We start from the raw sequence: 24,231 nt of genomic DNA on the forward strand, positions 1-24,231 counted from the left end.
CATATATATACATATATATGAATTGAACTGAATTGAATTGTACTGTTGGTAATATCTGCTAAACGTAAACGACATTCTGTGGTGCTCTGGCGCCATCTGGTGGCCACCCCTGTTGGTGCATCTAGACCCATAACCCATGAACATGAACTCACCACAAAAGGTCCAGGGTCCGAGCAGTGAGCTGACAGGTGGAAAAACATTTATTTACAAAAGTTTAATTTTCCATCCATGAAAAAAACTTTATGTACAAAACGCAAACCTTCAGATAGTTTTACAGTGAAACACAAAGAAAATGACGAGACACGCGCCAATCACTGACCAGTACCACTGAATCACTGATCAGACAAAACACTGAGCAGTTCCTACGTGTTGAGGACCAAACTGCTGATTCTCTGGCAGGAAGACAAGCTGTGAGCACATTTTCTTCCCACCTTATTTGTATGTAAAAACTTTCTGTTTAGATCACAGGATTCTTTCAGCACTTTGAGTGGCACTCATCACACGTTCAATCTGCCTCATCAGTGATAGAGCTGGAAGAATGTGAAGTAAACTAGCACGTCCCTTCTGACCGAACACATTAGCAGAGAAAAGCTGGTAAACTTCATTTACTCGATTGTCTTTAAGACGCTCAACAGTTAAACCAAGGCACGCTGCGTTCACACATACAGAAGCAAAGCGGCGCCAGCAGCCGGACTCTGGACCTTCATACAGTCTGCAACGTATGAACTCCAAAGCTTCTGATGGTCCTGGTTCAGGCTTGTGAATCTGTATGTGTGAAGCCCTGTGTAAACCCAGGTGGTGAGTTTTAGCGTGTCTGTTGGATCAGGACTGAGGTGAAGCAGACACAGGAACAATGAGCTGCATTAACGTCACATCACATCATCACTCGAGCTTGTAGTTACAGTTTCCTGTCCAAAAGACCAGCAACATGAAGTTAGTGAAAGGAGGATCTGAGAAGAACAACAAACGTCTTCCGTCTGACAAATGGTCCACAACCACACTATGGTCACACTCACCGACACCTGCACAGAACCAGCAGACACACACACAGAACCACGACAGAGAACATGAGGACCAACTCTACGTCGTCACTCGACGGGGACGCCGTCCACGCTCTCCTGGGAGATCTCAGAGTCCAGGGAGTAGCAGGAGCTGCCGTTGTCCTGAGTGTCCCTGTTGCCGTCCTCACCAAGCGCGGCGGCCCCGGCCGAGGCCCCGGCGCCCTCGCAGAAGTGGGCCGAGGCCTGGAAGAGCTGGCTGCAGAGGCGGTTGTAGCGGTGGTAGCGGGACGGTTTACCGGTGTGGGTGTACATGTGCTCCTGCAGCTGGCTCTTGTGGGAGAAGCGCAGGCTGCAGACGGCGCAAGCGATTTTCCGTTTGCGTGAGTGTAAGGCGGCCGGGCTGGGGAGTCCGCCGCTGCCTCCCCCTCCGCTCCCCCGGCTCCTCCTCAGCTCTGCAGCCAGTTGGTTGGCCAGTGCCTGGCTCTGTCTGAGTGCCTCCTCTAGGCATCCTGCGTCCAGCTGCTCCTGAGCACCCGCTGGGCCTTCCTCAACGCTGGCGTCCAGCTCTGGGCCATGGGACAGCCCCTCCATCAGACGGGCGGGGTCCAGGGCGTGACTGAACAGGTGCTCCCGGAGGACCTCGGGGGAGGAGCAGCGCTCCCCACAGCGGGGGCACAGCAACACCAGTTCCCGATCTTTAAACAAAAGGTTCTGACTGGGACTGCTACTCTGAGATGGCGACCCTGCCCCAGGGCCCTCCTCGCCCTCACCGTCCTCCCCATCCTCCTCCTCGTCCACCCGCTCCTGCTTGATGCGAGTCGAGATGTCCGAGTCATCTCCAGACGCCACGGAGCAGACGTTACGCAGTGCAGAGACCTGCCGCTCTGACGACACACCCTCAAGTCCGACAGCCAGAGACAGCTGGGAGTGAGCCCGGCCCCCTCGGCCAGAGGCCCGTCCATCCTCAGGGGCCCCCCGGGACACTGTGGTGGTCTTGGGGACACCTGGCACCTCCTTGTTGGCCAGCTGTGAGGAGATCTGGATGCCATATAGGTTGGACATGCGGATCATGTCGGTGGCAGCGTCGACGGCCCCTTCGCCGGGTTTCCGACACAGCTGGTACGCGTGCAGGAACTTGATGCCTTCCTGCAGCCGGCTCTGGTCCACCGGCTGCTTGGGACACATTCCAGTGTACATGATGTGCAGCAGGTAGCTGAAGACATCTGGCTGGATGTCGGTGGGCTGGATCTTAATACACTCACTGAGGACACACATGACATGAGCTGGTCAGAACCAGAGGAAACATGTATCTCTAATGGTCAAAAAGTAATTATATTATTAACATGCTTTAATTCCAGAGCAGCTGAGACCTGGTTGTATTTGTAGAAAAACACAGGCTGCAGCTCTGAGTCATTTACACCAGTAAACAGGACCCAGATCTACTTAACCCTGGTCCTCGAGAGCTACTGTCCTGCCACTTTTCTGTTTTAGCTCTCCAGGATCAGGAATGGGTACCCCTGGTCTAGACCCTGTCAGGAAGTTAAGATGTGTGAAGCCTCACTCAGGCCTCCCACCTCCCTCCCTGACCTGGACTGGTGGATGAAGATCATCTTGAAGTAGTTGGAGAAGGCAGCGAGAACGGCGCGGTGAGCTTTAAAGTAGACGTTTCCGATAGCGACGGTGCAGTCACACAGGAAGCCAAACTCCCTCTGGACGTTGAGCTGCTGCAGCAGGAAGAGGCTGTGAGACGACACATCCATCACGTCCCAGGAGCTGAGGCTTCTGTAAGAGACACAAGCAACGGACAGGAGCTAAAAATCCAGCTACCTGGTGAACACGACGAAGTCGCCCGTGGACATGAAGGAAATATGAAGTAAAGAAATGCAACCTCCTGCTGAGATCCGCAGGTCCAGCTCACATTCGATCACCAAGGAATGAAGGGAAACACCTGACAAATTGTTTCTGTTTTTGTTTGAGCAGCTTTGAAAACACACACACACATATATTACTTCCATATTTATTCCTTCAGCTTCAATGCTGCCGTCTTCATCACAGCTTTGGCCGAGCTGATCTTTCTGTCAGTCTGGGCTGATTGGTGGAGCTACGTGACGTTTTGTTTAGGAACTGGTGTGTGCGAGGACCAGCAGGTGCGCTCAGATGATAACATCAGTTTTGACTCTTTGCCTTTCTGTCAGCTGATTAACTTTGGCTGGGCGCTGTGTGAAGCATTCCACCAGGAGCTCAGGTGTAATGAGACCTGTACAGGTGATGTCACAGCTTGACCTCTCACCTCAGTGAAGGTCACCTGCACGCACAGCTGCAGCTGAAAGAAGGGGGCTCGGAAAACGGCGAACACTGAACAAACAAAAAAGAGAAACGACATCATTCTGCGCGTGCACCTCGCGCGCGCGAGGCTGCAGCCTTCTCCATCCTCTTATCCACTTTTAGCAGTAAGCATGTCCACTCTCGCTAACATGCGCAAAGATGCGTGCGCAGCCTCATTGATCTAGTGCACCCCCGTCTCGATGTGTGTGTCGTGCACGCGCACAGTTCCTACGGCCGTTAATCAGTCCCTTACCGCAGAAATGTGCAGATTGACTCTGGATCCGGAGCCGATTTGTTGCTGCCAACAGGATATCTTACAAAGCCGCGTCAAGTCTCGCGAGAGGTTGACTGATCACGTGATTCTAAGGTCTAACAGCCTGGACTTGAGGAATTGAATACTGTTTTACTTACATAGGGGATTTATTGATTTATCAACACAGTACAACCCTATAAATACATAATTAGAACGAACTGGAATGCGTAAATTCTCAAAGTAACGTATCAGGTTTCAACATGCCATAATTTATCACGATACCCAGCACTAAAGTCCCTACAAAATGATAAGTGAATAAATACCCTGTGTGAAAACATACCCTATATATTACCAAAGAATAATTTCAGTATGACAAATGCAAATATATACAATAGTAATAGTAACAATAGTAATACAAAAGTAATTTAGTAATTAATTAACTTACTGCTCATCCCTGATAGTTTCCAACCAGTTTCAGCATTTGTTTAAGAGCTGTAGTTCAATACAGGTTCCAACTAGAGAGGTTCTTGTCTGGACAGGACATAACACGGACGCTTCACACTCACAATGCAAGATAAAATCACTTTATTGCACTTCATATAATTATTCCTTTTATCTATACTGCCACATATGTACCGTATTTTCTTTTATATTTCATGTATGTGTAATTGTTGTTCTAATAATCTGAACCTCTATTTAAAATAATTTTATTGGATTGCTTTAAATGTTTTTTTTATGTAAGCGTGTGAAACCTGCGTCATTCTAACTAACGAACTCAAACGAGAAACTTAAGACTGCGCTACGTAACTAACTTTAATTCGAAGGACAACATTTTGACCGGAGGTCGTTCTTCTTCTTCCCCTGTTTCTTTGCGGTGTGGCGCTTTACGAAGCGGCAGTCTGTACGGAAGTGCTTTCATCCTGCAGGAGGAGCAGCAGCAGCAGAAGAAGAAGAAGAAGAAGAAGAAGGGGCTTCTCCTTCGTGTCAACTTTCCGCCTGAACGCAACGCTCCAGCGGACGCCAAACCCTCGGAGCTCGGTGAGAATTTTCACACACTCGCCGCCGACTGCAACAGCTCCTCCGCTGGCCTCCGGTACCCACGGTGAGTCGACCGCCTTGTATCCGAAGCCCAGCGTCGTCTGGATTGGAAAACTGAAGAAAGATCCCCGCGGCCTGCTACGCTTGGTGTTAGCTGAGTGCGGGTGGTGGTGCGGGGGTGGCGGGGCTGGCCGGGTTGTTTGCGGGAGAAATATCACTGAGCCAAAGTTGATGACATCTACACCTACTACATCCGCTGTAGAATTCCAAAATAAAGAAGTTTGTAATCCTCTGATTGTAAGGCTACTCGTGGTTGTAGTGAACGTACCCACCGGTATTTACAAGAGGTATTGTTTGTAGTGTCTTTCAGTTAACACCTGCCAGATCTACTTACGGACCAGTAAACTAGGGCGAGGAGCTTTCTATTGTTTTATTTTGTGTATTTCTCGCGCCGTCGTCCGGCCTCCAGATGCTAACAGCGGTTAGCTTGACAAAACCGCTGTAATCTCCATTTTAGCTCGGCCTGTAACTCTTGTTTATGTTTCATCGGAGTATCGTGCTGTAGCTGTCATACGTTAAAGTCGGTTAAAGCTACAGCTTTTGCTTTATTGTTTTAGGTTAGTTTTTCAATCGTGTTTTGCTCAAATACATTTATAAAAATGTTATTCCCAGAGATGAGTCACATTAAATTATTTAATAATCCGGTGATGGTTGGTAACGATATCAGTATTTCATTATTGTAGCAAATATTCTGTATCTGCACTGTGGCTCTGGCCAGGTGTGGCAGGAGGTGGGGCATTGTGATCAGGAAGGAGCACCCTTCCACTACCTGTCTTATAGTCACTGTAACTGATATGAAGCATGTCCACGAGGAGGCCAACCTGTATCAGTAGGATCATCGTGAAGAATCCAATCCCTATGGGTCACATAAACAAGTAGTAAAACTAGAGGGCTGACTGTAAGTGCTGTAGAAACAAGAGATGATCATGTTTCCACTGTCTGATGATGTTTAATAAACTATCTAGTGAATGAGCGAAGTGCAGTGTTTTGTGAGCATCTGTCCAATTTCTTATTTGTTCAGCTCACTGTGTTGGGTTACAGCACAGTGAGCTGAACAAACAGCTGAATTTATAGCTGAACAAAAAGCTGAAAATAATGTTAAAGGCCTGAAATTTTGACGTCGTGACTCAGGTGTTTATGGAGTTGTGACTGACATGAATCAAGTCAAATCAGAGCTGCTGGCAAAGATGAATGGGTGAAGGTTCATGTAGTGTGTGCTTTATCAACTCGCACAATCAAACCAGAGCTGTGAGCTCATCTGCTCATCTCAGCTGTAGATCTGTTGCTTATTTGCTTACTAAGCTATCTTAGTAAAGTTGTCTGATGTGGGGGTTCCTGTTTTTCCTTTGTGATGAGAATGTTTAATAGCACAACGTCTGAGTAACTGAATCAGCTCTAATCCTGACGAGTCAGAACAGGCCCTGTCTCACTGATAACCTTGAGACAACTGGGTACAGTGTCAAAGAAAGTGGACCTCAGAGACCCCTGACAACAGGAAAAAGGCAGCAGCTTATTAACTGTTCTCTATTTGCAGGGCAATGGCGAGGCCAAGCCACAGCGACCACGTCCTCCAACAGCTTAACAACCAACGGGAGTGGGGCTTCCTGTGCGACTGCCTCATTGCTATTGGCGACATTTACTTCAGGGCGCACAAGGCCGTCCTAGCAGCCTGCAGTTCCTATTTCAGGATGATGTTCATCCGAGACCAGCAGGGGGCGGGCCGTTTGGACCTCAGCAATATGCAGATCAGCGCAGAGTGCTTTGATCTCATCTTACAGCTCATGTACCTTGGACGCATCGTAGTGGGGAGTTACGAGTTTGAGGAGCTCAAGGCATCAATGGCATACCTGCAAATGTACTATATCCCAGACTCGCTGGAGGATCTCAGGGACATCAGGAGTTCCAACCTCACCCCCTCCTCCTCATCGTCCTTGTCCAGTTCCTCCACTGGTTCTGCTGGGGGCAAGATGTTGTTTGGAGTTCGCATGTTTGAACAGCAGAAGCCTGCGGCACCAGAAGTGGAGCGCTTATCCAAAACCGTGAACAGCAGTGTTGGACGACCAGCTGCTCCGGCAACCATCACCAGACCGATGGCTCCAGAGGAGGTGGTAACCACTCCCTTAGTAGATGCACCGCAGGTTGTGGATGGAGCAGTCGAGCAACCCTGTGATTTGAGGAAAAGGTCTAGTGGCAGGGGTTCAAATCTAAAAGACCGTCCTCGGTTTGGGCGCACCTACACCTGTGATGACTGCGGCTTTGTCTTCAGCTGTGAGAAGCTTCTAATCGAACACATCCTGACCTGTACCAACCGTAAGGCCTTCCACCCACCAAGACATAATGTTGAAGGTGACAATGACTCCAGCAAGGCAGAGAGCTCTGCTTCTGACAGCACAGAAGATCAAAGGGTCATCTGTAAAGGTGAGGATGACTGGCCAGAAGCCAAAAGCAACTCTGACCTCACTATCAGATCAGTGGCAGCTGGGACAGACAGCGAACCTGGGTCCACCAGGAGCCTCTCCATCAAAACGGAACCAGAGGATGGCATGTTCCCGGAGATTGAGGTGGTCCGGGTTGGTGAGAACGCCACCAGAAACTCAAATGCAGTGAGTGCCCACAGGGACTCACTGATGGCGACAACGAATGAGCGCGAACCAGAACCAGGTGTCTCAGGTTTGGAAAACAGCAGCGACCCATTTGAGGGCCTGTCTAGCAGCACCGAATCAGGGATCCCACCAAAGCTCCGTAAGCTCAAAGAGGAGAAGCTGGACATAGACTGTGCTCCTTGTGAGCTGTGTGGTGCTTTGTTAGTTGGGGAGGACAAATCAGCCCACTACCTGTCCAACCACATGGGTCACATATGTGCTTGTGGACGCTGTGGCCAGGTGCTAATCAAAGGTCGGCAGCTCCAGGAGCATGCAGAGCACTGTGGAGAGTCTCTTGGTGGTGAGTCCGACTCCCATGGGGAGGACGAAGCATCCTTGCTGGAGGACCCACAGGGGATGGAGGAAGGCCTGCTGGAGGCTGCCGACCTAGCCTGTCCCCACTGTGGTTTGTTGTTTCAGAGTGAAAGTCTGGCTTTAGAGCACGCCTTGTCCTGCCATGACCAGGAGCTTTTCCGCCCAGTGTTGCTGGACGAGGGCAGTGAACCAGATCATCGCCGCAAACACTTCTGCAGTATCTGTGGAAAAGGCTTCTACCAGCGCTGTCATCTGAGGGAGCACTACACCGTTCACACCAAGGAGAAACAGTTCACATGTCAGACCTGCGGGAAGCAGTTCCTGCGGGAGCGTCAACTCAGGCTGCACACCGACATGCACAAAGGCATGGCGCGATATGTGTGCCCCGTGTGTGACCAGGGAACCTTCCTCAAACATGACCACGTCAGACACATGATATCCCACCTTTCGGCTGGGGAAACCATCTGCCAGGTGTGTTTCCAGATCTTCCCTGGAGGAGATGAGCTGGAGAAACACATGGATGTCCACCTGTACATCTGTGGTGTCTGTGGAGAGAAGTTCCGCCTGCGTAAAGACATGAGGAGCCATTATAACTCCAAGCACACAAAGAGACTTTAGAGAATGACTCAAACTGCCCCATCTGTACGAAGTTGTTACTTAAAAGCCATAAATGTGAGAACAAATGTATGCACTTGAACACCAAAAAGAAAATGTATCTGCACTTTGAGAATATGCATAACCTGAACAGGTTGATGCGCTGAGCAGCAGTGGGTCACTGCTCGCTTCTAGTGGCATAAAGTCAATATGCATCAGAAAGACGTGCAACACATTTCACAGTCAGAAGACATTTAAGTGGAGATGAAACCATCAAGAAACTGTCTCAGCTTCACACTGACGCCATCAGAGCTAGATTTTACTGTGTATGTGGAAGCTGGGGATTATATACTTTCACCAAATGTGATGTCCACCATTAAAGTCGTCTGCCGATTCATCCACAAAGTCAAAAGAAACAACCAATGAAAACAGTTAATGAAACACTTTAGCAGCAGATTGTACCAAAGTCAGTAAAAAAACCTTCCAACAGAACCCTTTAACATCTGTCTTTGCACTGAAGCCTTTCACTTAGGTGGTTGCCTCAAGCTTCCGATCAGCGTTTGATGGCTCTAATGTCAAAGTGTTTGCCAGAATACTAGAGTGTTTTCTGTTGTCATGAAGTGACTATAATTACCCAGTGGGTCCTGTCTGATGGTTACAGTAGTTTGGTCTAGCACGCATTCTCATCTTCGGCTTCAGCTCCATGCTGCCCAACATACTCTGTGATGGTGCCTTCACTGCTCAGCGATGCACGCCAGCGGCAGGGTGAGTGGTTCTAAACTGCTCTATTAATGAAACACTAGAAGTGTTCTGACCTTCAGAACCAGCTGTTTGTATTTACTAACATTTTACACTTGGACTTGCTCTGATGCCTTATTAGTCATATCAGGATGATCTGTGATCAGGCCGCTCCTGAACTTAATGATCAGAACTAGCTAAACTGTGTTAAACCCATTAGCATTCAGTGCTCAAATGGTTTGAAAAAGTGTGAAAAGGAAACACCATCTTGGTTCCAAAATGATTCTAACTATTGGAAAAAGCCTAAAAATAAATTGGTACTTTACAGGTAAAGATGGTGTTTTCAGCTGACCTTGAGTGTTTTGAAGTCTGTCTAAACCAGAACTAAACTAATTTGGGACAAGCGGAACCATTTCTAACCAAGTCAGTTAATTGCTTGTGGTAAATAAAGATTCATGCACAGATTAATTTATTCCAGTTCAATTTAGATTGTGCAACCAAAACACCTAAATTATTTAAGACTGTATTTAATTGAATTTAATTCCAGATGCAACTAGTGGGAAGAACCAACCAACCAACAACTAGTCAGTCCCAGAACTATCAACCATGTTAAGTGGGTCAGTCTTATTTGGATCCAGTGTGTCCACTGTGTGTAACCCGTTTGTAACGAGCTCAAATGTTAAACCAGGCAAACGACAGATGAACATGGTCCACAAGAAGTGTTTGTTAATAGCAGAACTTAACTGGCTCCATATGGAACACGGAGCATGAGCAGGGTATCGAGCATGACCCTAACATTCAAATGAGCTCATCAATTCTTCAGCTGTTTTTTGTGTGTGTGTGTGTGTGTGTGTGTGTGTGTGTGTGTGCGCGCATACGTGTGCGCATGCGCCAAAGTCCACCTGAAGCCTCGACTCAGCCTTTAGTCAGGTTCAAACTCACTGCTCAGCACCAGGCTACTGCTGTACTTGAGTGGCATCTGTCGGTTTGTTCATACATGTTCTGAATGTTCCAGTGAGGTTGTGTTGGACAGTTTGTGGCTCTGGAGCATCATCTTTCTCCTCATGTTCAGTCTGTTTGGAAAAATGCATCAGTCACCTAAAATTAAAGCAGAGCTCTCAATAAAACAAATTAATCTGTTTGTTTGCTTTGTGTTCAGGTTTTTTTTTTTTACAGCCTGTGATTATGTGTAATGAAAGAGTTGAATTTGAATCTGATTTCTCATCAGAACGTATAGAATTAAAAGCTTCAGGACTAAACCGATCCATCCTTATGATGACTAAACAGAAGATCTGAGCTGCTTAATGATGAAACCCATCCATTCGTGTTCTGGATTTGGCTTTAGTTGGTTTTACCAGAGACTGAGCTGCTGTGACCCTCCAGCCATTACTTTGTCTCCTTTATCTAGTCTGGTGAGTCGGTCTTGTGGCGTTTTGTCCTTTGTGTCTCTGTGGGATCTGTTAATCAACAGTTTATTTTTTCTACTTCACCTGTTGTTATTTGTTTCCTGTGTTAATTAAGCTAATGAATTGACTTCAGTCAGTCTGTTGTCCCCTCCTGTCCTGTTTGGCCTTTTTCTCCAGTCAACACATATAGCACGAGGGGCGAGTCCAGGCTCTAAGTGGATCTGGCCTAGTTTCCAGTGTGGGATTCACTTTGGTCTGCCTGGCTCTGAGTAAAAATAATAAAAATAACAATTTTTAATTCAGTCTGACCTGGCTCTGAGTAAAAATAATAATAATGGTAAATGGTGCACATCTATATAGCGCATTTAAACACCCATACTGGGATCCAAAGCTTCTCATTCACCCATGCACTCTCACATTCACACACTGATGCCAGCAGCTGCCATGCACCAGCTCGCTCGAAACACCAGGAGCACTAAACTCGGGGGGTTCAATGTCTTGCCCAGGGACCATGGTAGTGCTTGAACCGCCAACCTTGCGGTTTGAGAACAACCTCCCTACCAACTGTGTTTTTGCCGTCCAAAAATAGTAATAATTATTAATTTGGTCTGACCTGGCAGACAATGTCGCAGGGTCGGATTCGAGTCCAGCTGAGTCGGACCTGAGCAAGGACATAATGGTTGTTGACCAGGTCATGTTTTAGTCAGATAATCAACACTCATTTGGGGTGAAATAATTCTTCTATAATAACTAAGCTGTCACTAGCTGTTTTGTTATGAAGCTGTGTTTACAGACAGTGGAATCAGAAACTCTGTGATCAGCCACAGTTTTATTTCTCTGCTCATTAATGACAACACATCATCTCGTATAATAATGTTAGTGTCAGTTTTCATATTGATTGATATTTTCTGGTATCAGCTGGAACCTGAAGACGTGACTGAAAGTGGGATACTGTCTCCCCTCATTACAGAACATCTTGATTCAGCCTGAAGCAGTTAAACAAAATCATTTATAGTTTGAGGTGAAAGCACAACAGATGATTTAAATAGGACATAAGTGTAAATGTTCGATAAAATTAAACATGAACGTCTTGGGACATAGTCCAGTAATGGCTCGTGTCTCCTCTGAGGACAATGTGGTTGGGTTTGGGTCCACATCATATCCAGAACCACGAGCACCTGTGAATCAAAACAGGAGCAGTCAGTGATAAAAAGACAAACTTTAAGAATGAGTGTATTACTGAAAATATGACTATAAGACCTCCTGCTTTGCTCATGTGAAAGTCAAACTTCCTAAACCTTCAACCACGTTGTCTTTGTCCTCAGGGACAGGGACAGACGGGACACAGTTACACTGATGTTGCTCATAGACACACCTGCTGCCAGCTCACTCGTCTAGGCCCTTCTTGGAGGTTCCCTCCCTCGTCTTGGCCTTCAGCTTGTTCACCTGTGACTCGGCGATGTCGGCCCTCTCCTCTGCCTCTTCCAGCTCGTGCTGCAGTTTGCGGAGCTTCGACAAGTGGTTGTTTGCTGCCTCCTCCGCCTCCTCTGCTGCATGTTTGTAGGACTTGACTTTGATCTGCAGTTTGTCCACCAGGTCCTGGAGTCGAGACAGATTCTTGCGGTCTTCCTCGGTCTGGTAGGTGAGCTCCTTAATGCGCCGTTCGTACTTGCGAACTCCCTTGATGGATTCTGCCCCCCTCTTCTGCTCTGCCTCCAACTCATTGTCCAGCTCTCTGATGCGAGACTCCAGCTTCTGGAGCTGTTTCTTGCCTCCCTTCATGGCCACCTGCTCAGCCTCGTCCAGACGATGCTGCAGGTCTTTGATGGTCTGTTCCATATTCTTCTTCATGCGCTCCAGGTGGGCGCTGGTGTCTTGCTCCTTCTTCAGCTCCTCTGCCATCATGGCTGCATCTGTGATGGCCTTCTTTGCCTTCTCCTCAGCATTTCGGTTCTCCTGGATGGCCTCCTCCAGCTCGTTTTGGAGATGAAGGACATCACTCTCGTGCTTCTTCTTTTGGTTGATCAGGCTTGTGTTCTGTGAGTGCAGGAGCTGGATTCGCTCTGTCGCATCACTTAGCTCCTGCTCGGCCAGTTTCCGACTTCGTTCTGTCTGTTCGAGCGCAGCCCTAAGTTCCTCCAGCTCGGCCTGGATTAGGTTATTTCGTCGTTCTAGCAGAGTGATGTTTTCTCTTAGGTCTTCATTTCCGTGCAGAGCATCGTCCAGCTGCAGTTGAGTGTCCTTCATGAACGCCTGAAGGCTCTTCAGCTGTTTCTGGGCATCGGCCGCTTGCCTGTTAGCTTGGCTCAGCTGGATCTCCATCTCATTTAGATCTCCTTCCATCTTCTTCTTCACCCTCAGGGTCTCGTTTCGGCTCCTGACCTCAGATTCCAGGGAGGATTGGAGAGAATCCAGCATCCGCTGGTTGTTCTTCTTGGCTTGCTCCATGTCCTCATCCTTCTCTGCCAGTTTCCGCTCCAGATCTGCCTTGACCTGGTTAAACTCCAATTGAGCACGGAGGACCTTGCTCTCCTCATGCTCCAGTGAACCTTCTGCTTCCTCCAGTGCTGACTGGAGCTCAGCCTTTTCCTGCTCAAGTTGCTTTCGTATCTTCTCCAATTCATGCGCACTTCTCCCCCCCTCTCCCAGCTGGTCTGTAAGGTCTGAAATTTCCTCCTGTAGGTTCTTGTTTTCTCGCTTCATGGTCTCCAGGTGGTCCAGACACTCCTCGTAGGCGTTCCTCAGTTTGAAGAGCTCAGTGCTCTGGCAGCGAGCCTCCTTCTGAGAGGCCTCCAGCTCACATTGTGACTCCTCAAACTTTTGCTTCCACTCTGCCAAAACTTTGTCAAAGGCTCTTTGCTTCTTGTCTAGTGCTGCAGAAGCTGCATTGGATCTCTCAAGGTCCAGCATCAGGTCTTCAATCTCATTTTGGAGGCGGTGCTTGGTCTTTTCCAGGGATGAACACTTCGCGTTCACAGCCTCTATAGCCTCCTCTGCTTCCTGCAGTCTCTGAACCAACTTCTTTTTTGCTTCCTCCAACTCCTCTGTTCTCTGAATTCCATCAGTCTCATACTTTGTCCTCCAGGCAGAGACCTCAGTATTGGATTTGGACAGAGCTCTCTGAAGCTCCGCTTTGGCTTCCTGCTCTTCTTCGAACTGTTCTCGTAGCAGATCACAGTCGTGACGAGCCGACTGCAGAGCGTGGGCGAGCGCGTTCTTGGCCTTGACTTCTTCCTCTAGCTGTCTGCGTAGATCGTCTACCTGTTGGTTGGTGGAGTTCTTCCCTCTGGTCAGCTGTGATATTAGACACTCCTTTTCCTCGACCTGCCGTCCCAGCTCACCGTTCTCGGTTAGGAGCTTTGCTCTCTGGGTGCTCAGGTCGGTTACTGTTCTTTGGGCCTCCTCATACTTGGACTTGTACTCGTTCATGTTGTCTTCCATGGTTCGGCACATTTTCTCAATGTTTGACTTGGACTTCACCAAGCTCTCCATGTTTGAACATAAGTCATCCAGCTCCAGTTTCAGCTCATTCTTTTCTTTCTCCAGTTTTTGCTTCACCCGCTGCAAATTGTCAATCTGTTCACCTAGCTCAGCGACACTGTCGGCGTGTTTCTTCCTCAGGGTGGCAGCCGTGGCTTCATGTTGAAGGGTGGATTCCTCCAGCTCTCGACGCAGCTTTTGGAATTCAGCATCTCTCTTCTTATTAAGCTCCACCTGAGCTGAAGTGGCACCACCTGCTTCCTCCAGACGTTCACTGATGTCTTCCAGCTCACGGGAAAGGTCACAGCGCTGCTTCTCCACTTTGGCCCGGGCTGCACGCTCAGCATCCAGCTCTTCTTCCAGCTCCTCGATTCTGGCCTGGTTCTCTTTCAGTTTCTTCTGCAGGTGAACTGAGGCCACCTGCTCATCTTCTAGTCGTGAACTTATTTGCACTGTCTCAAAGTCTTTTTTCTTGAGCTTTTCCTCCAACTGCTGCTTGTCATTTTCCAAGTCCATCACTGTCTCCTGGATTAGTTTCAGGTCTCCTTCAAGCTTTCTCTTTGAACGCTCCAGGTCCATTCTGACTTTTTTCTCCTGCTCCAGTGAACCCTCCAGGTCATCCACCTGTTGCTCAAGCTTAGCTTTAGCTTTGGTTAAGCTGTTGGCTTTGTCCTCTTCGCTCTGAAGGTCATCCAGTGTCTGCTGGTGAGCCTCCTGCAGGGCCTTCTTCTCCTTGGTCAGCTTCATGATGTTCTCTTCCTGAGAAGCCATTTCCTCCACCAGGTTTTTCACTTTGTTCTCTGTGGCATGTTTCTCTTTTTCCACTTTGGCTAAAGTCAGTTCCAGGTCATCAATGTCCTTCTTCAGTTCGGAGCATTCATCTTCGAGCTTGCGTTTCTTAGCTGTGAGATCGGCATTTAATTCCTCTTCGTCCTCTAGTCGCTCTGTCATCTCTTTGAGCTTGGCCTCCAGTTGAATCTTGCTCTTTATGAGCTGTTCACAACGTTCTTCAGCATCCATTAGAGTGTCCTGCTCAGACTGAACCTGCAGAGTCAGGTCATTCTTCTCTTGAAGAAGAGTCACAATTTTCTCCTCTAGCTCCTTCCGTCTTGCTTCTGATTTCTCCAGAGTCTCCTTTAGCTTGTTGAACTCATCCTTCATGTTGGCCATCTCCTTCTCTGACTCCGCACTCTTCAACAGGGGTTTAATCTTAAAGAAGAGCTTCATCCAAGGCCAATTTTTGACACCAAGGAATGAGCGAAGATTCCACTGGATAACCATCAGTGCATCTCTGCGTTCCACTAGCTTAGCAAATTGCTCCCTCATGAGCAGAGCCCGCGCATTAGCCTGGATTCTGGTGATGATGCGAGACAGCTGCTCATCTCGCATTTCTTCAAGTGTTCCCAGTAGGCCAGCTTTAAAAAACACTTTTGTGTGGCCAAACCTGTACTGGGTGTGGTCAATGTCCAGTGATCCTAGTAACTTCTCTGCAGTTTTTTTACAGTCTATGAACTGGCCCTCGGGAATTGCAGAGGCATTTAGAATCCTGTAGCGTTGCTTGAAGTCCCCATAGAGCACCCGGTTGGGAAAGCCCTTCCTGCAGATCCGAATGCCTTCCAGGACACCGTTACAGCGCAGTTGATGCATCACAAGGCAGTTGTCCATTATTCCTGGAGTTTTTCTTTCATTAGGAATGAGACAGCGGACGAAGTGGGGATGTGTCGTCTTCAGATTAGTCATCAGCTTGTTCAGGTTTTCCCTGTGTAGAGCAGACACTGTCTGGAACGAGGAACCCTTCTTCTTCCCTCCTTTGCCAGCACCCTTGTCACCAGAGTCAGCTCCAGAGTAACTCGAAAACAGCAGACTGAGAAGCTTCAGGGAGGATTTTTGGTAGAGACCCACGACCGTTTCATTTAGTGGGTCTTTGTTTTTGACCAGCCAGCCGCTGATGTTGTAGTCTACAGTCCCAGCATAGTGTACCAGGGCAAAATGAGCCTCTGATTTTCCTTTTGCTGCTCTTGGCTTCTCAAACATCTTGTTCTTACCCAGATGATTGTCGTAGAGCTTGGACTTGAAGGTCTGGTCACTGGCTTTGGGAAACATGCATTCTTCCTCCAGAATGGACAAAATCCCAAGTGGTTTCTCAATGAGGTCAATGCAAGCCTGCAGGTCCATTCCAAAGTCAATGAACTCCCACTCAATGCCTTCTTTTTTGTACTCTTCTTGCTCTAAAACAAACATATGATGGTTGAAAAACTGTTGCAGTTTTTCATTGGTGTAGTTGATACAGAGCTGCTCAAAGGTGTTGAAATCAAAGATCTCAAATCCTGCAATGTCAAGGACTCCTATGAAATACTGCCTGTGCTGTTTTGTGTCCAGAGAGTGGTTGATTCTCACCACCATCCAGTTGAACATCTTTTCATACACTGATTTGGCCAAAGCACCGATGGCATAGTAGACCTGGTCCACACTCTGGCCTTTGGTCACATATTCGTTTCCTACCTTGACTCTCGGATGGCACAGGCCTTTGATGAGGTCAGCAGAGTTCAGCCCCATCAGGTATGCTGATTTATCAGCAGCCTCGGTGCCATCTGGTTCCGCCTGCTCCTCGCGCTGCTTCTGCTTAAACTTCATGTTGCCATAGTGCATGATGGCACCAATTAGTTTATAGACACCCATCTTTTCCTCTGGGGTGAAACCCAGCACATCGAAGGCACTGTCTGTGGCCATCAGCTCCTCTGAGTCGTTGATGGAGGCAACTGTTACCTCTCCCTGGGAGATGTAGGAGTAGTCATATGGGTTGTTGGTGATCAGCAGCATATCCAGCAGTTCCGGCTTCTGATTGGACAGAATCTGGTAGAAGATGTGATAGTTCCTTTCAGCCTTTAGCTGAAAAGTCACGCGTGACTTCTCCAGTAGGTATGTTTCAATGTCAGCAGACGACAACTTGCCACTTGTACCGAAATGGATTCGGATGAATTTTCCAAAACGGGACGAGTTGTCATTCCTCAGTGTTTTGGCATTGCCGAAGGCTTCGAGAGCAGGATTTGCCTGTATGATCTGATCCTCCAAGGTCCCCTTGCTGGTGTCTTTCTTACCTCCTCCACCAACTGCAGCAATGCTGGCAAAGTACTGAATGACTCTTTTTGTGTTCACCGTCTTTCCTGCTCCAGATTCTCCGGTGATGAGCACAGACTGGTTCTCCCTGTCAGTCAACATGTACTGATAGGCGTTATCAGAGATAGAGAAGATGTGAGGGGGCGCCTCACTCCTCTTCTTCCCCCTGTAGGCTGCCACCACATCAGCATCATAGACAGGAAGCCATTTGTAGGGGTTGACAGTGACACAGAAGAGCCCGGAGTAGGTGTAGATCATCCAGGCAGCATAACGCTCTTTGAGGTTAAACAGCACAGCAGGCTCATGGAGGAACGTGAACATTGCCATGTCCTCAATCTTATCAAATTTGGGAGGATTCTGGGGATGAACGTCTGACTCCTTCACGGCTACTGTGGTTCCATCCTCCTTTTTTACAGTCACCGTTCCTCCATCTTTGTTCTGGATTTGTCCCTTCACATATTCTTCTTTGTCGTCAACTACAAAACATTCAGTCTTGATGTCAAAGGCTCTGGTCTGAGCCTCCAAACGTTCTTTCTCAGACTTCCTCAGGTACGGAGCAGCCTTTCCAAACTCGGCCATCAGAGCGTCGCCCATGGTTGAGGCAGGTGGTATGGCTTCAGAGTGGAGGGAAACAATCTTTTGTTGTGATGCTACTGTAGAACTGCAGGCTCTGCTGCCTGTGAATCTTTATAAAGGTTCCCTGAGGACCAAATTAGGAAAGAACTACAAACAAGATAATAGGTAACCTAAGTTTGTCCTTGGATCACACCATGAGGGCAGATTCAGGACCTTTGGTTGTGACAGTCCATTTTAGGAAAAGCTGCTAATCAGCCTCTGATAGCAGCTCCTGACACCTCCTCATGTGGTCTCTGCTCAGTTTTACTGTGTCCTCACATGAATGACTTCTATTTTATTGGATGGTGAAAATAAAAAAAACAAGGCCTTATAACAATTGAAGCTACAGTTTCATTGAACTACAATGTTAATGTCAGTGAACTACAGTCTTTACTGAAAGCATATATTCCTACTTACAAACCATGAATCTGTGTGTAAATGATGACAGCATTTTTTAAATAAGGAAACTGAACAGACCAAAATACTTATTGCAGCATGGTGCGGTTACTAGTTTTGTTGGCCTCGGATGTTCCCTTTTGGGCCTGACTGAAGTGTCTCTGTTTATCTGGGACAGTCAGACTCATCAGCTCTCAGCCTCCAAATAGAACCAAACACTTGAATCTCTGCATCATATCAGCTTTTATCAGACACACAGTGGTGGACCATAGTTGGAGCATAGACTGAATGGCTGCTGCTCCTACCCGAACACTTTGTTAAAGAGAATTTATTACATTTATTATTTGTTTAGACAATTGTGATAAACTCAGGGCGAGAGAGAGAGACAGAACATACAGGTTCATGCAGCACATGTCAATAAGTCTGTAAAATGCAGAGATACAGTAATTTGTGAAAAACCTTTCCAGTGCGTTCAGCTCAAACCACTTCCTGTCTGACTGTGAACCAGTAGAACTGTAAGGATCTGCATCAGACTGGAGTCACAATGACTGAATGTGCAAAAAGCGTATAGAGCAGAAACTTAAGGTGAGTTTTTAAAGCTGAGTAACAAAACTGAAGACCAGAGATTGTTTTGGGGTGAAGGTCCTTTAGGTAATGTCATTTTGCAGCAGTGATGGTGATAAAACACACAGGAGGCAGTTTTGTGACGACACTGACGCTGGAGTGAAGACAGTGATAGTGAACACAGTAAAGCAGCACCAGAGCAACTCAGAATGTTGAATGAGTAAATTATGGGAGATGTGGTCCAGACGGAGGAGCAGAAGGTAAGTGAGCTGCTGTGGACTAGTGCTCTGAACCTGGACGGAGCAAATAAAGTAGAAAGCTTTAGGCTTAGCTGTTGCTCCACTTTGATGTAAAACACAAAACCGTACACATTTTAAAATCCATCACTTTATTTACGCTATTTTTATATTTAACCTCCATGTGCAAAACTATGCAACTTTTCAAAACTACTCTATAAGAGCTTTTGTTTATTTGTCATCATCACAGGAGATAATCTGAAATGATCCTGATACAATTTACTTTTTGATTGACATCTGATCCACAGAACAAGTCCTTGTCCAGTTTAATGTAAACTACTGCTGTAGCTGGTTTTAACAGTGGAATCTAATTATCACTGGATCAGGAACAGATTTTTTTCCATTAACTAGAAACCTACAAATGATGAAGCACATTTATTACAGTATTTGCATCTCGTGTGTCAACATCAACCATCAGCCTTTGGCTTCTTCATAGCCACCAAGGGAAACTCTCCAGACCCCTGCCTCACTTGGCCAGCCCAAGAACACATCAGCTGTTCAGCAGCGTGACATGCGTTTGCGGTACTGCTCCACCAGCGGCACCAGGCAGCGCGGGGACCCGGTCTGCAGCAGGAACGGGTGCTGGAGCAGGTGGGACGCTGTGCTGCGCTGCAGCGTGTCACGATTCAACATGCAGCCCAGAAAGTCCTTTAACACCGGAGACACCTGAGCACAGAGGGTGACATCATCAGTTTCCGCCCACAGACGTATTCAGAGTGTGCTTGCATCGAACTGAGAACCAAAACATGTACTTTCCTATCATAGTGAGAACATTGTGGGCGGCCCTCAAGCGGGTGCTTTGAAGGCCTGTTTGAGGGTTAAAATGTGATTTTAGGGTTGAGGTTAGAATTGAGTTTTGGTTCGGATTAGAGCAAGGGTTAGACGTCTGCCTTTAGTTGTAATGGTTGGGATTAGGGTAAGGGGAAGGCATTATATTAATGGAGGTCCTCACTTTGATGTAAGTACAAGAGTGTGTGTGTGTGTCTGTGTGTGTGTGTGTGTGTTTCTGACCCTCTGGATGTTCTTCACACTTGGTGCTGGTTCGTCTCTCAGCTTCTTCATAGCAGTAACTGGTGTCTCGCTGAAGTACGGAGGCTCTCCATCCACCATCTCCACCACCATGATGCCCAGAGACCAGACATCCACCTAAGGAAGCAGGAAACCACACAGTCATTTAGGTTCGAGTCGATTGCAGCCATGTTCCCCTGGTGTTACCTCTGTCCCGTAGGGCGTTTTGGAGATCACCTCGGGAGCCATCCAGTACGGAGTCCCCACCAAAGACTTCCTCCTTGGGACATCTTTACTGATCTGAGCGCAGAAACCAAAGTCTGACAGTTTGATCTGCACCAGGACAAAGAGATATGTGTTGGTTTGTTGGTGGGAGCGAGTTCATAGAGGATCCTCTAGAATGAGGAAACTGGACCTGTGGAGACCATCCAGGTCCTCACAGCTATAGTAAGACAAGCTGATGTTACCCTCCCGTCCAGTGTCAGCAGGATGGAGTCGCTCTTTATGTCTCGGTGAATGACACCCTGAGAGTGAAGGTAAGCCAGGGCCTGCAGGACGCCTTCACAAACCGTGGCTATCTGCTCCTCAGTCAACCTGAAACACGCAGAAACATCACAGCCACTCGAACCTGCTGACACCAGGCAATGCGGCAGCTGAGAGGGAGTCCAGCCCACCTGGTCTCACTGACGATGTGGGTGAGCGCGCCGCCCTGCAGGTATTCCATGATCACCCAGAGCTCCTCCTCCACCAGAGCGCTGCGGTACATTTGCACCACATTCTGGTGGCGATAGTCCCTCATGATGACCACCTGACACACAGTCCCATAAAACATTTACTTTGAGGACCTGAAGTAAGATTAATTAAACATACACCGGAATTTAAAGCTCCACTCTTTCTTTTGTACCTCGTTGAAGAGCAGCTCTCGCCGCTGCTGTTTCCTCAGGTCCATCATCTTCACTGCAACCTGTCGCCCGTTGTGTCGCTCCCGAGCAATGCAGACCACGCCTGTGGATCCCTCCCCGATCTTCACAAAGTTCTCCAGCGTCATCCTTGGGTCTCCTGGGTCCACGACCATTTGCAGTGCTGCTTTAAACTGCTCGTGAGTGACCTTCTGCCCCCCGTCAGGCGCTGTGTGCTGCTGGGTGGAGGAGCATGGCTGAGGAGGAGAAGCTGGAGGTCCTGCAGGGGAGGGGCGCTGGACTGGCTCGTCCTGCGATAAGAGGCAGAGCGAGCGCTGAGGTAAACCTCTGCCTGTAACAATGGGGCTGCTGGTGCAGTTAGGAGGGGGTAGTGGAAGCAGGGGGGTTATCTGGGGAGAGAGTGAGAACGGTTTATTCATGGTGAATCCGTCAGTGCTGTGGTTATTTAGAGAACCTTCTGGACTTAGCTCCCTGTGTCGTTATAGGCACACTCTATTCGCACCTTGAGGTTGTAGGACGAGTGAGGCCTTCGAGGACCTTCTCTGGAGGACGACAAAAGGTCGGGCAGCTGACTGGCTGCCGGTCTCAGTCTCTGCTGAGGGTCCTCAGTCTGCAGGCCGTGGTGACAAGAAGCTGTCCTCTGCCTGAATCCATGATGTCCAGCTTGGTCTCCTCTGGGTGCGGGGACCATCGGAGAGCTGGACTTAATCCTTGGCAGTGCTCCATTCAGCCTGGGGCTGCCGCTCTCACTGCGGACCTGTCGGATCCGGTCCTGCCAGTAAGTGGAGCTCCAGCTCATCCCATCACTTCTGTTGAGCTCCTCATACTGGTACGACTCATCCTCTGCCAGTTCTCCCAGTCGACCTAGTGAGCGGGCACGTTTGCGTGCCGACGGGCTGCTGCGCCGCAGGGAGTTGGAGCTGGTGACGGACAGACGGCTCATCTCTGAGATCACGTGACTGATGTAGTCACCGTGGCCGATGAAACTGCCACGAACGATCGCCTGTGGAAAAGTTCAGGGATGTCCAGACGGTGAGACACTTTGTAGTGTTGGAGGACTGTGAGCATAGAGTTGAAAGCACCTGACAGCCAGCTGACCTTCTGGGGCCCCAGTTGGACCTCGGTGATCCTGGATGGGTCCACCAGGGGCTGAGGCCTCCGCAGGGTGTCGATGATGCTCTGCCATTGTGGCGGTAAACCCACGTAGCTTCCTGTGGCGGCATCGAAGGATGTGTGGACGCGGTGCTGAAAGTCCTTTGGTGCTGAAATCTCCAGCCGGTTCTTTTTCTTCTTCTGCTGTCGGAACATTGCTCGGGCAGCAGTGAGCCGAGGCTGTTGACTGGGAGGAGACAAGATAGTCAGACACCACAGACACAAACCAAGCCGACAGCCAAGGTGAGGATTCACTGTGCCTGCCCTGAACAGTGAAAGTAATGTGAAAGTAATTCAGCTGCATTGAACCACTCAGGGGCAGAACAAGTTGCTTCACTCACTGTCAGTCTGAGCCAATGATCCACCGTCTCTCCCCCTCCGGTGAACCTGCTGCAGGTCCAGAGAGGATGTTTGTTCAGTAGGAGTGGTGGAGGATGTGGAGGGAAGTGATCCGGTGTGAAGTCAGCTGATCATCAGGAAGCTGATTAAACACAGGGTGAGTTTCAATGTTGCTGTTTGAATTCTGCTCACCTGCAGACTCAATTACTATAACCATTAAGAGACAGTTTGACATTTGTGTTGAGTAAAGCCACCGAGCTGTCAGTTATCAGGATGGAGCAGAACCAGAACCAGAATCCTGTGTCGGCTCAGCTGTGCTTCTCTGGCTTCATGGCGGTTCACAGGCAGCAGGTGGTGAATGGACTCATGGCCTGTGGGGTGGGTGTACAAACAACAGACTGGGATCAGTTCCAGCTGGGAACTGATCCCAACAAACTGGGAGAACCAGTAACTGGCCCAGTTCACAGGGAAACACTGACACGTGTATTCAGCAAAAACACAGATGATTTAAGGGATAAATTGGAGCCACGTCAGGGTTTTTAAGTTCTGCTGTGGGAAACAAATTGACCCGGCATAGCAACACAGAGGCTCTAACACGACCAGAACCTCAGCAGGAATTAGAGTAGACTGGCATCTTCAAGCATTGGACCCACTGAGGGACCAGTTGAGTCTAAACCTCGAGTCAGACCTGACAAAGCGAAGATGCCGAAAATGTGATGTGTGAGGGACACTTCAATTGTTGACTCCAGCGGAGAACAGCTGTGTGAAATTAGGGTGTGACTGACATACCTGAGGAATCAAACCGACACCCTACATGACCAGACAGCTCCAGCTTCAGTCGGACTATAAGTCACCGGAGCTGTTAAACTGGAAACGACGCTCAGAGTGAATCACAAAAACCAGCTGCAGCCTGGATCCAGCTCACTGTGACGTGGGTTTGGGTCGAGCTGCAGCCAGCGGATCCTGGAGTAACCTCAAAACCCGTGAGCTGCTCAAGGAAACTTCCTACTGATTAGTTGAATCCAGGACATGTTTAGTTCTAGCACTGGATAAGTTGAATCACAGATTCACTTCCGAGGGTTCTGTGGGGAACCAGGTCACAGTTTACTGCCGTCAGACTACAACAGCATGGATAATGGTACCAGTTAAGTCCAAACGCAACAGCAAGGAAGTGATATTAATAAAAGCAAGGTGAAGCGACACTGTTTCACATCTTCAAGGTGAAGTCGGTCCAGATGTTCCACATGTGGCAATGGAACATGGAGTCAAAGCCTGCAGACCGACACCAAGCCTAGACACGGCAACTGATGCCTTCATTTGTGGCGAAGCAGTTGGTTTGAAGCCTTTCTGTACTGACACCAGCTTCATCACTATCACTAATACTAAACAAGCCTCCACTGGTTCTAACTGGACCTGTCCCAGCAAGCTAATACAAGAACCTTTAGGTTACTAAATAAATATACAGAAGAACTAGTGTTTTTCTTTACTGCACAGAACCGTCCATTCTTTGCATTCTTTTAAATTGTGCAATGATTCTTCTCATCATCTGGTACTTCTCAGTTTAAAACACTCACCAAGCTACAGAGTCCAGGTGAGTCCGGCTTGGTTCCTGGCACCACTCTCCAGCTCTCTCTCTCTGTTCTGTCCCTCCCCCACCTCACTCGTCTCTGTCTCACCTTTTTCCAGGTATGAAAGAAGAGGTGGAGGGGGAGGAGCTCAGTTCAGCTCACTTTGTTCTTTCTTTCTTCAAATTCAGATTTAAAAAATATTTTAAGAAGGTAAAATAGGTCGATGTCAATACAAGCAGTGAAACTTCAGAGTTAAATCAAAGGTCTATAGTGTACCAGCTTTGATTTGTGGAATGACCAGTGAAGCAGAGCTTTGACTGAACATCCTCCCCCACAGACGAGGAGCTGAGGCTGCACAGGCTGCAGCTTGTCCTCCCTCAGTGACTCAACCAGACTCCATTCAC

The 24,231-nt window shown here is 48.2% G+C and overlaps 4 protein-coding genes across 11 annotated transcripts; 1 reads left to right on the forward strand and 3 right to left on the reverse strand.

The window, feature by feature from the left end:
* Positions 1 to 177: 177 nt before the first annotated feature.
* Positions 178 to 4,158, reverse strand: zbtb25 (zinc finger and BTB domain containing 25). Of its 4 annotated transcripts, none has more exons than XM_029141896.3 (3): positions 4,025 to 4,158; positions 2,589 to 2,783; positions 178 to 2,262 (listed from the first exon to the last, which is right to left on the reverse strand). In XM_029141896.3, exons 2-3 carry the CDS (start codon positions 2,759 to 2,761, stop codon positions 1,089 to 1,091), a joined length of 1,347 nt encoding a protein of 448 aa, XP_028997729.1. In that variant the 5' UTR covers positions 2,762 to 2,783; positions 4,025 to 4,158; the 3' UTR covers positions 178 to 1,088. The 4 variants fall into 4 exon arrangements, with proteins under 4 accessions (XP_028997729.1, XP_028997726.1, XP_055362579.1 ...); XM_029141893.3 differs by lacking the exon at positions 4,025 to 4,158 and adding an exon at positions 3,580 to 4,018; XM_055506604.1 differs by lacking the exon at positions 4,025 to 4,158 and adding an exon at positions 3,292 to 3,565.
* A 320-nt stretch (positions 4,159 to 4,478) lies between these two features.
* zbtb1 (zinc finger and BTB domain containing 1) lies at positions 4,479 to 10,107 on the forward strand. Of its 2 annotated transcripts, none has more exons than XM_029141865.3 (2): positions 4,479 to 4,617; positions 6,212 to 10,107. In XM_029141865.3, exon 2 carries the CDS (start codon positions 6,216 to 6,218, stop codon positions 8,250 to 8,252), a length of 2,037 nt encoding a protein of 678 aa, XP_028997698.1. In that variant the 5' UTR covers positions 4,479 to 4,617; positions 6,212 to 6,215; the 3' UTR covers positions 8,253 to 10,107. The 2 variants fall into 2 exon arrangements, with proteins under 2 accessions (XP_028997698.1, XP_028997697.1); XM_029141864.3 differs by having other exon boundaries at positions 4,546 to 4,681.
* A 1,079-nt stretch (positions 10,108 to 11,186) lies between these two features.
* myh6 (myosin, heavy chain 6, cardiac muscle, alpha) lies at positions 11,187 to 17,605 on the reverse strand. The gene is made up of 2 exons (XM_041069582.2): positions 11,748 to 17,605; positions 11,187 to 11,550 (listed from the first exon to the last, which is right to left on the reverse strand). The coding sequence occupies exon 1, from the start codon at positions 17,561 to 17,563 to the stop codon at positions 11,759 to 11,761; it is 5,805 nt and encodes a 1,934-aa protein (XP_040925516.1). The 5' UTR covers positions 17,564 to 17,605; the 3' UTR covers positions 11,187 to 11,550; positions 11,748 to 11,758.
* A 1,306-nt stretch (positions 17,606 to 18,911) lies between these two features.
* On the reverse strand, positions 18,912 to 23,974 carry pak6b (p21 protein (Cdc42/Rac)-activated kinase 6b). Of its 4 annotated transcripts, XM_041069601.2 has the most exons (11): positions 23,834 to 23,974; positions 22,514 to 22,630; positions 22,262 to 22,401; positions 21,867 to 22,107; positions 21,271 to 21,771; positions 20,753 to 21,157; positions 20,523 to 20,656; positions 20,316 to 20,442; positions 20,056 to 20,181; positions 19,852 to 19,986; positions 18,912 to 19,506 (listed from the first exon to the last, which is right to left on the reverse strand). In XM_041069601.2, the coding sequence occupies exons 4-11, from the start codon at positions 22,074 to 22,076 to the stop codon at positions 19,339 to 19,341; spliced, it is 1,806 nt and encodes a 601-aa protein (XP_040925535.1). In that variant the 5' UTR covers positions 22,077 to 22,107; positions 22,262 to 22,401; positions 22,514 to 22,630; positions 23,834 to 23,974; the 3' UTR covers positions 18,912 to 19,338. The 4 variants fall into 4 exon arrangements, with proteins under 4 accessions (XP_040925535.1, XP_040925534.1, XP_040925537.1 ...); XM_041069600.2 differs by having other exon boundaries at positions 22,262 to 22,630; XM_041069603.2 differs by lacking the exon at positions 22,514 to 22,630 and having other exon boundaries at positions 23,834 to 23,963.
* Positions 23,975 to 24,231: the final 257 nt, after the last annotated feature.

Source organism: Betta splendens, chromosome 24, assembly GCF_900634795.4.
Source record: "Betta splendens chromosome 24, fBetSpl5.4, whole genome shotgun sequence".
NCBI lineage: Eukaryota > Metazoa > Chordata > Actinopteri > Anabantiformes > Osphronemidae > Betta > Betta splendens.

What these genes read in the sequence shown, in the direction of transcription:
- zbtb25 (XM_029141896.3), bottom strand. Translation starts at nt 2,761, where the DNA reads ATGGATGTGTCGTCTCACAGCCTCTTCCTGCTGCAGCAGCTCAACGTC. An exon ending in ATCTTCATCCACCAGTCCAG is followed by an intron (nt 2,263 to 2,588) that starts GTCAGGGAGGGA and finishes GTGTGTCCTCAG; the next exon opens with TGAGTGTATTAAGATCCAGC.
- zbtb1 (XM_029141865.3), top strand. Translation starts at nt 6,216, where the DNA reads ATGGCGAGGCCAAGCCACAGCGACCACGTCCTCCAACAGCTTAACAAC.
- myh6 (XM_041069582.2), bottom strand. Translation starts at nt 17,563, where the DNA reads ATGGGCGACGCTCTGATGGCCGAGTTTGGAAAGGCTGCTCCGTACCTG.
- pak6b (XM_041069601.2), bottom strand. Translation starts at nt 22,076, where the DNA reads ATGTTCCGACAGCAGAAGAAGAAAAAGAACCGGCTGGAGATTTCAGCA. An exon ending in ACTCGTCCTACAACCTCAAG is followed by an intron (nt 21,158 to 21,270) that starts GTGCGAATAGAG and finishes CTCTCTCCCCAG; the next exon opens with ATAACCCCCCTGCTTCCACT. An exon ending in AAACGCCCTACGGGACAGAG is followed by an intron (nt 19,987 to 20,055) that starts GTAACACCAGGG and finishes CTGCTTCCTTAG; the next exon opens with GTGGATGTCTGGTCTCTGGG.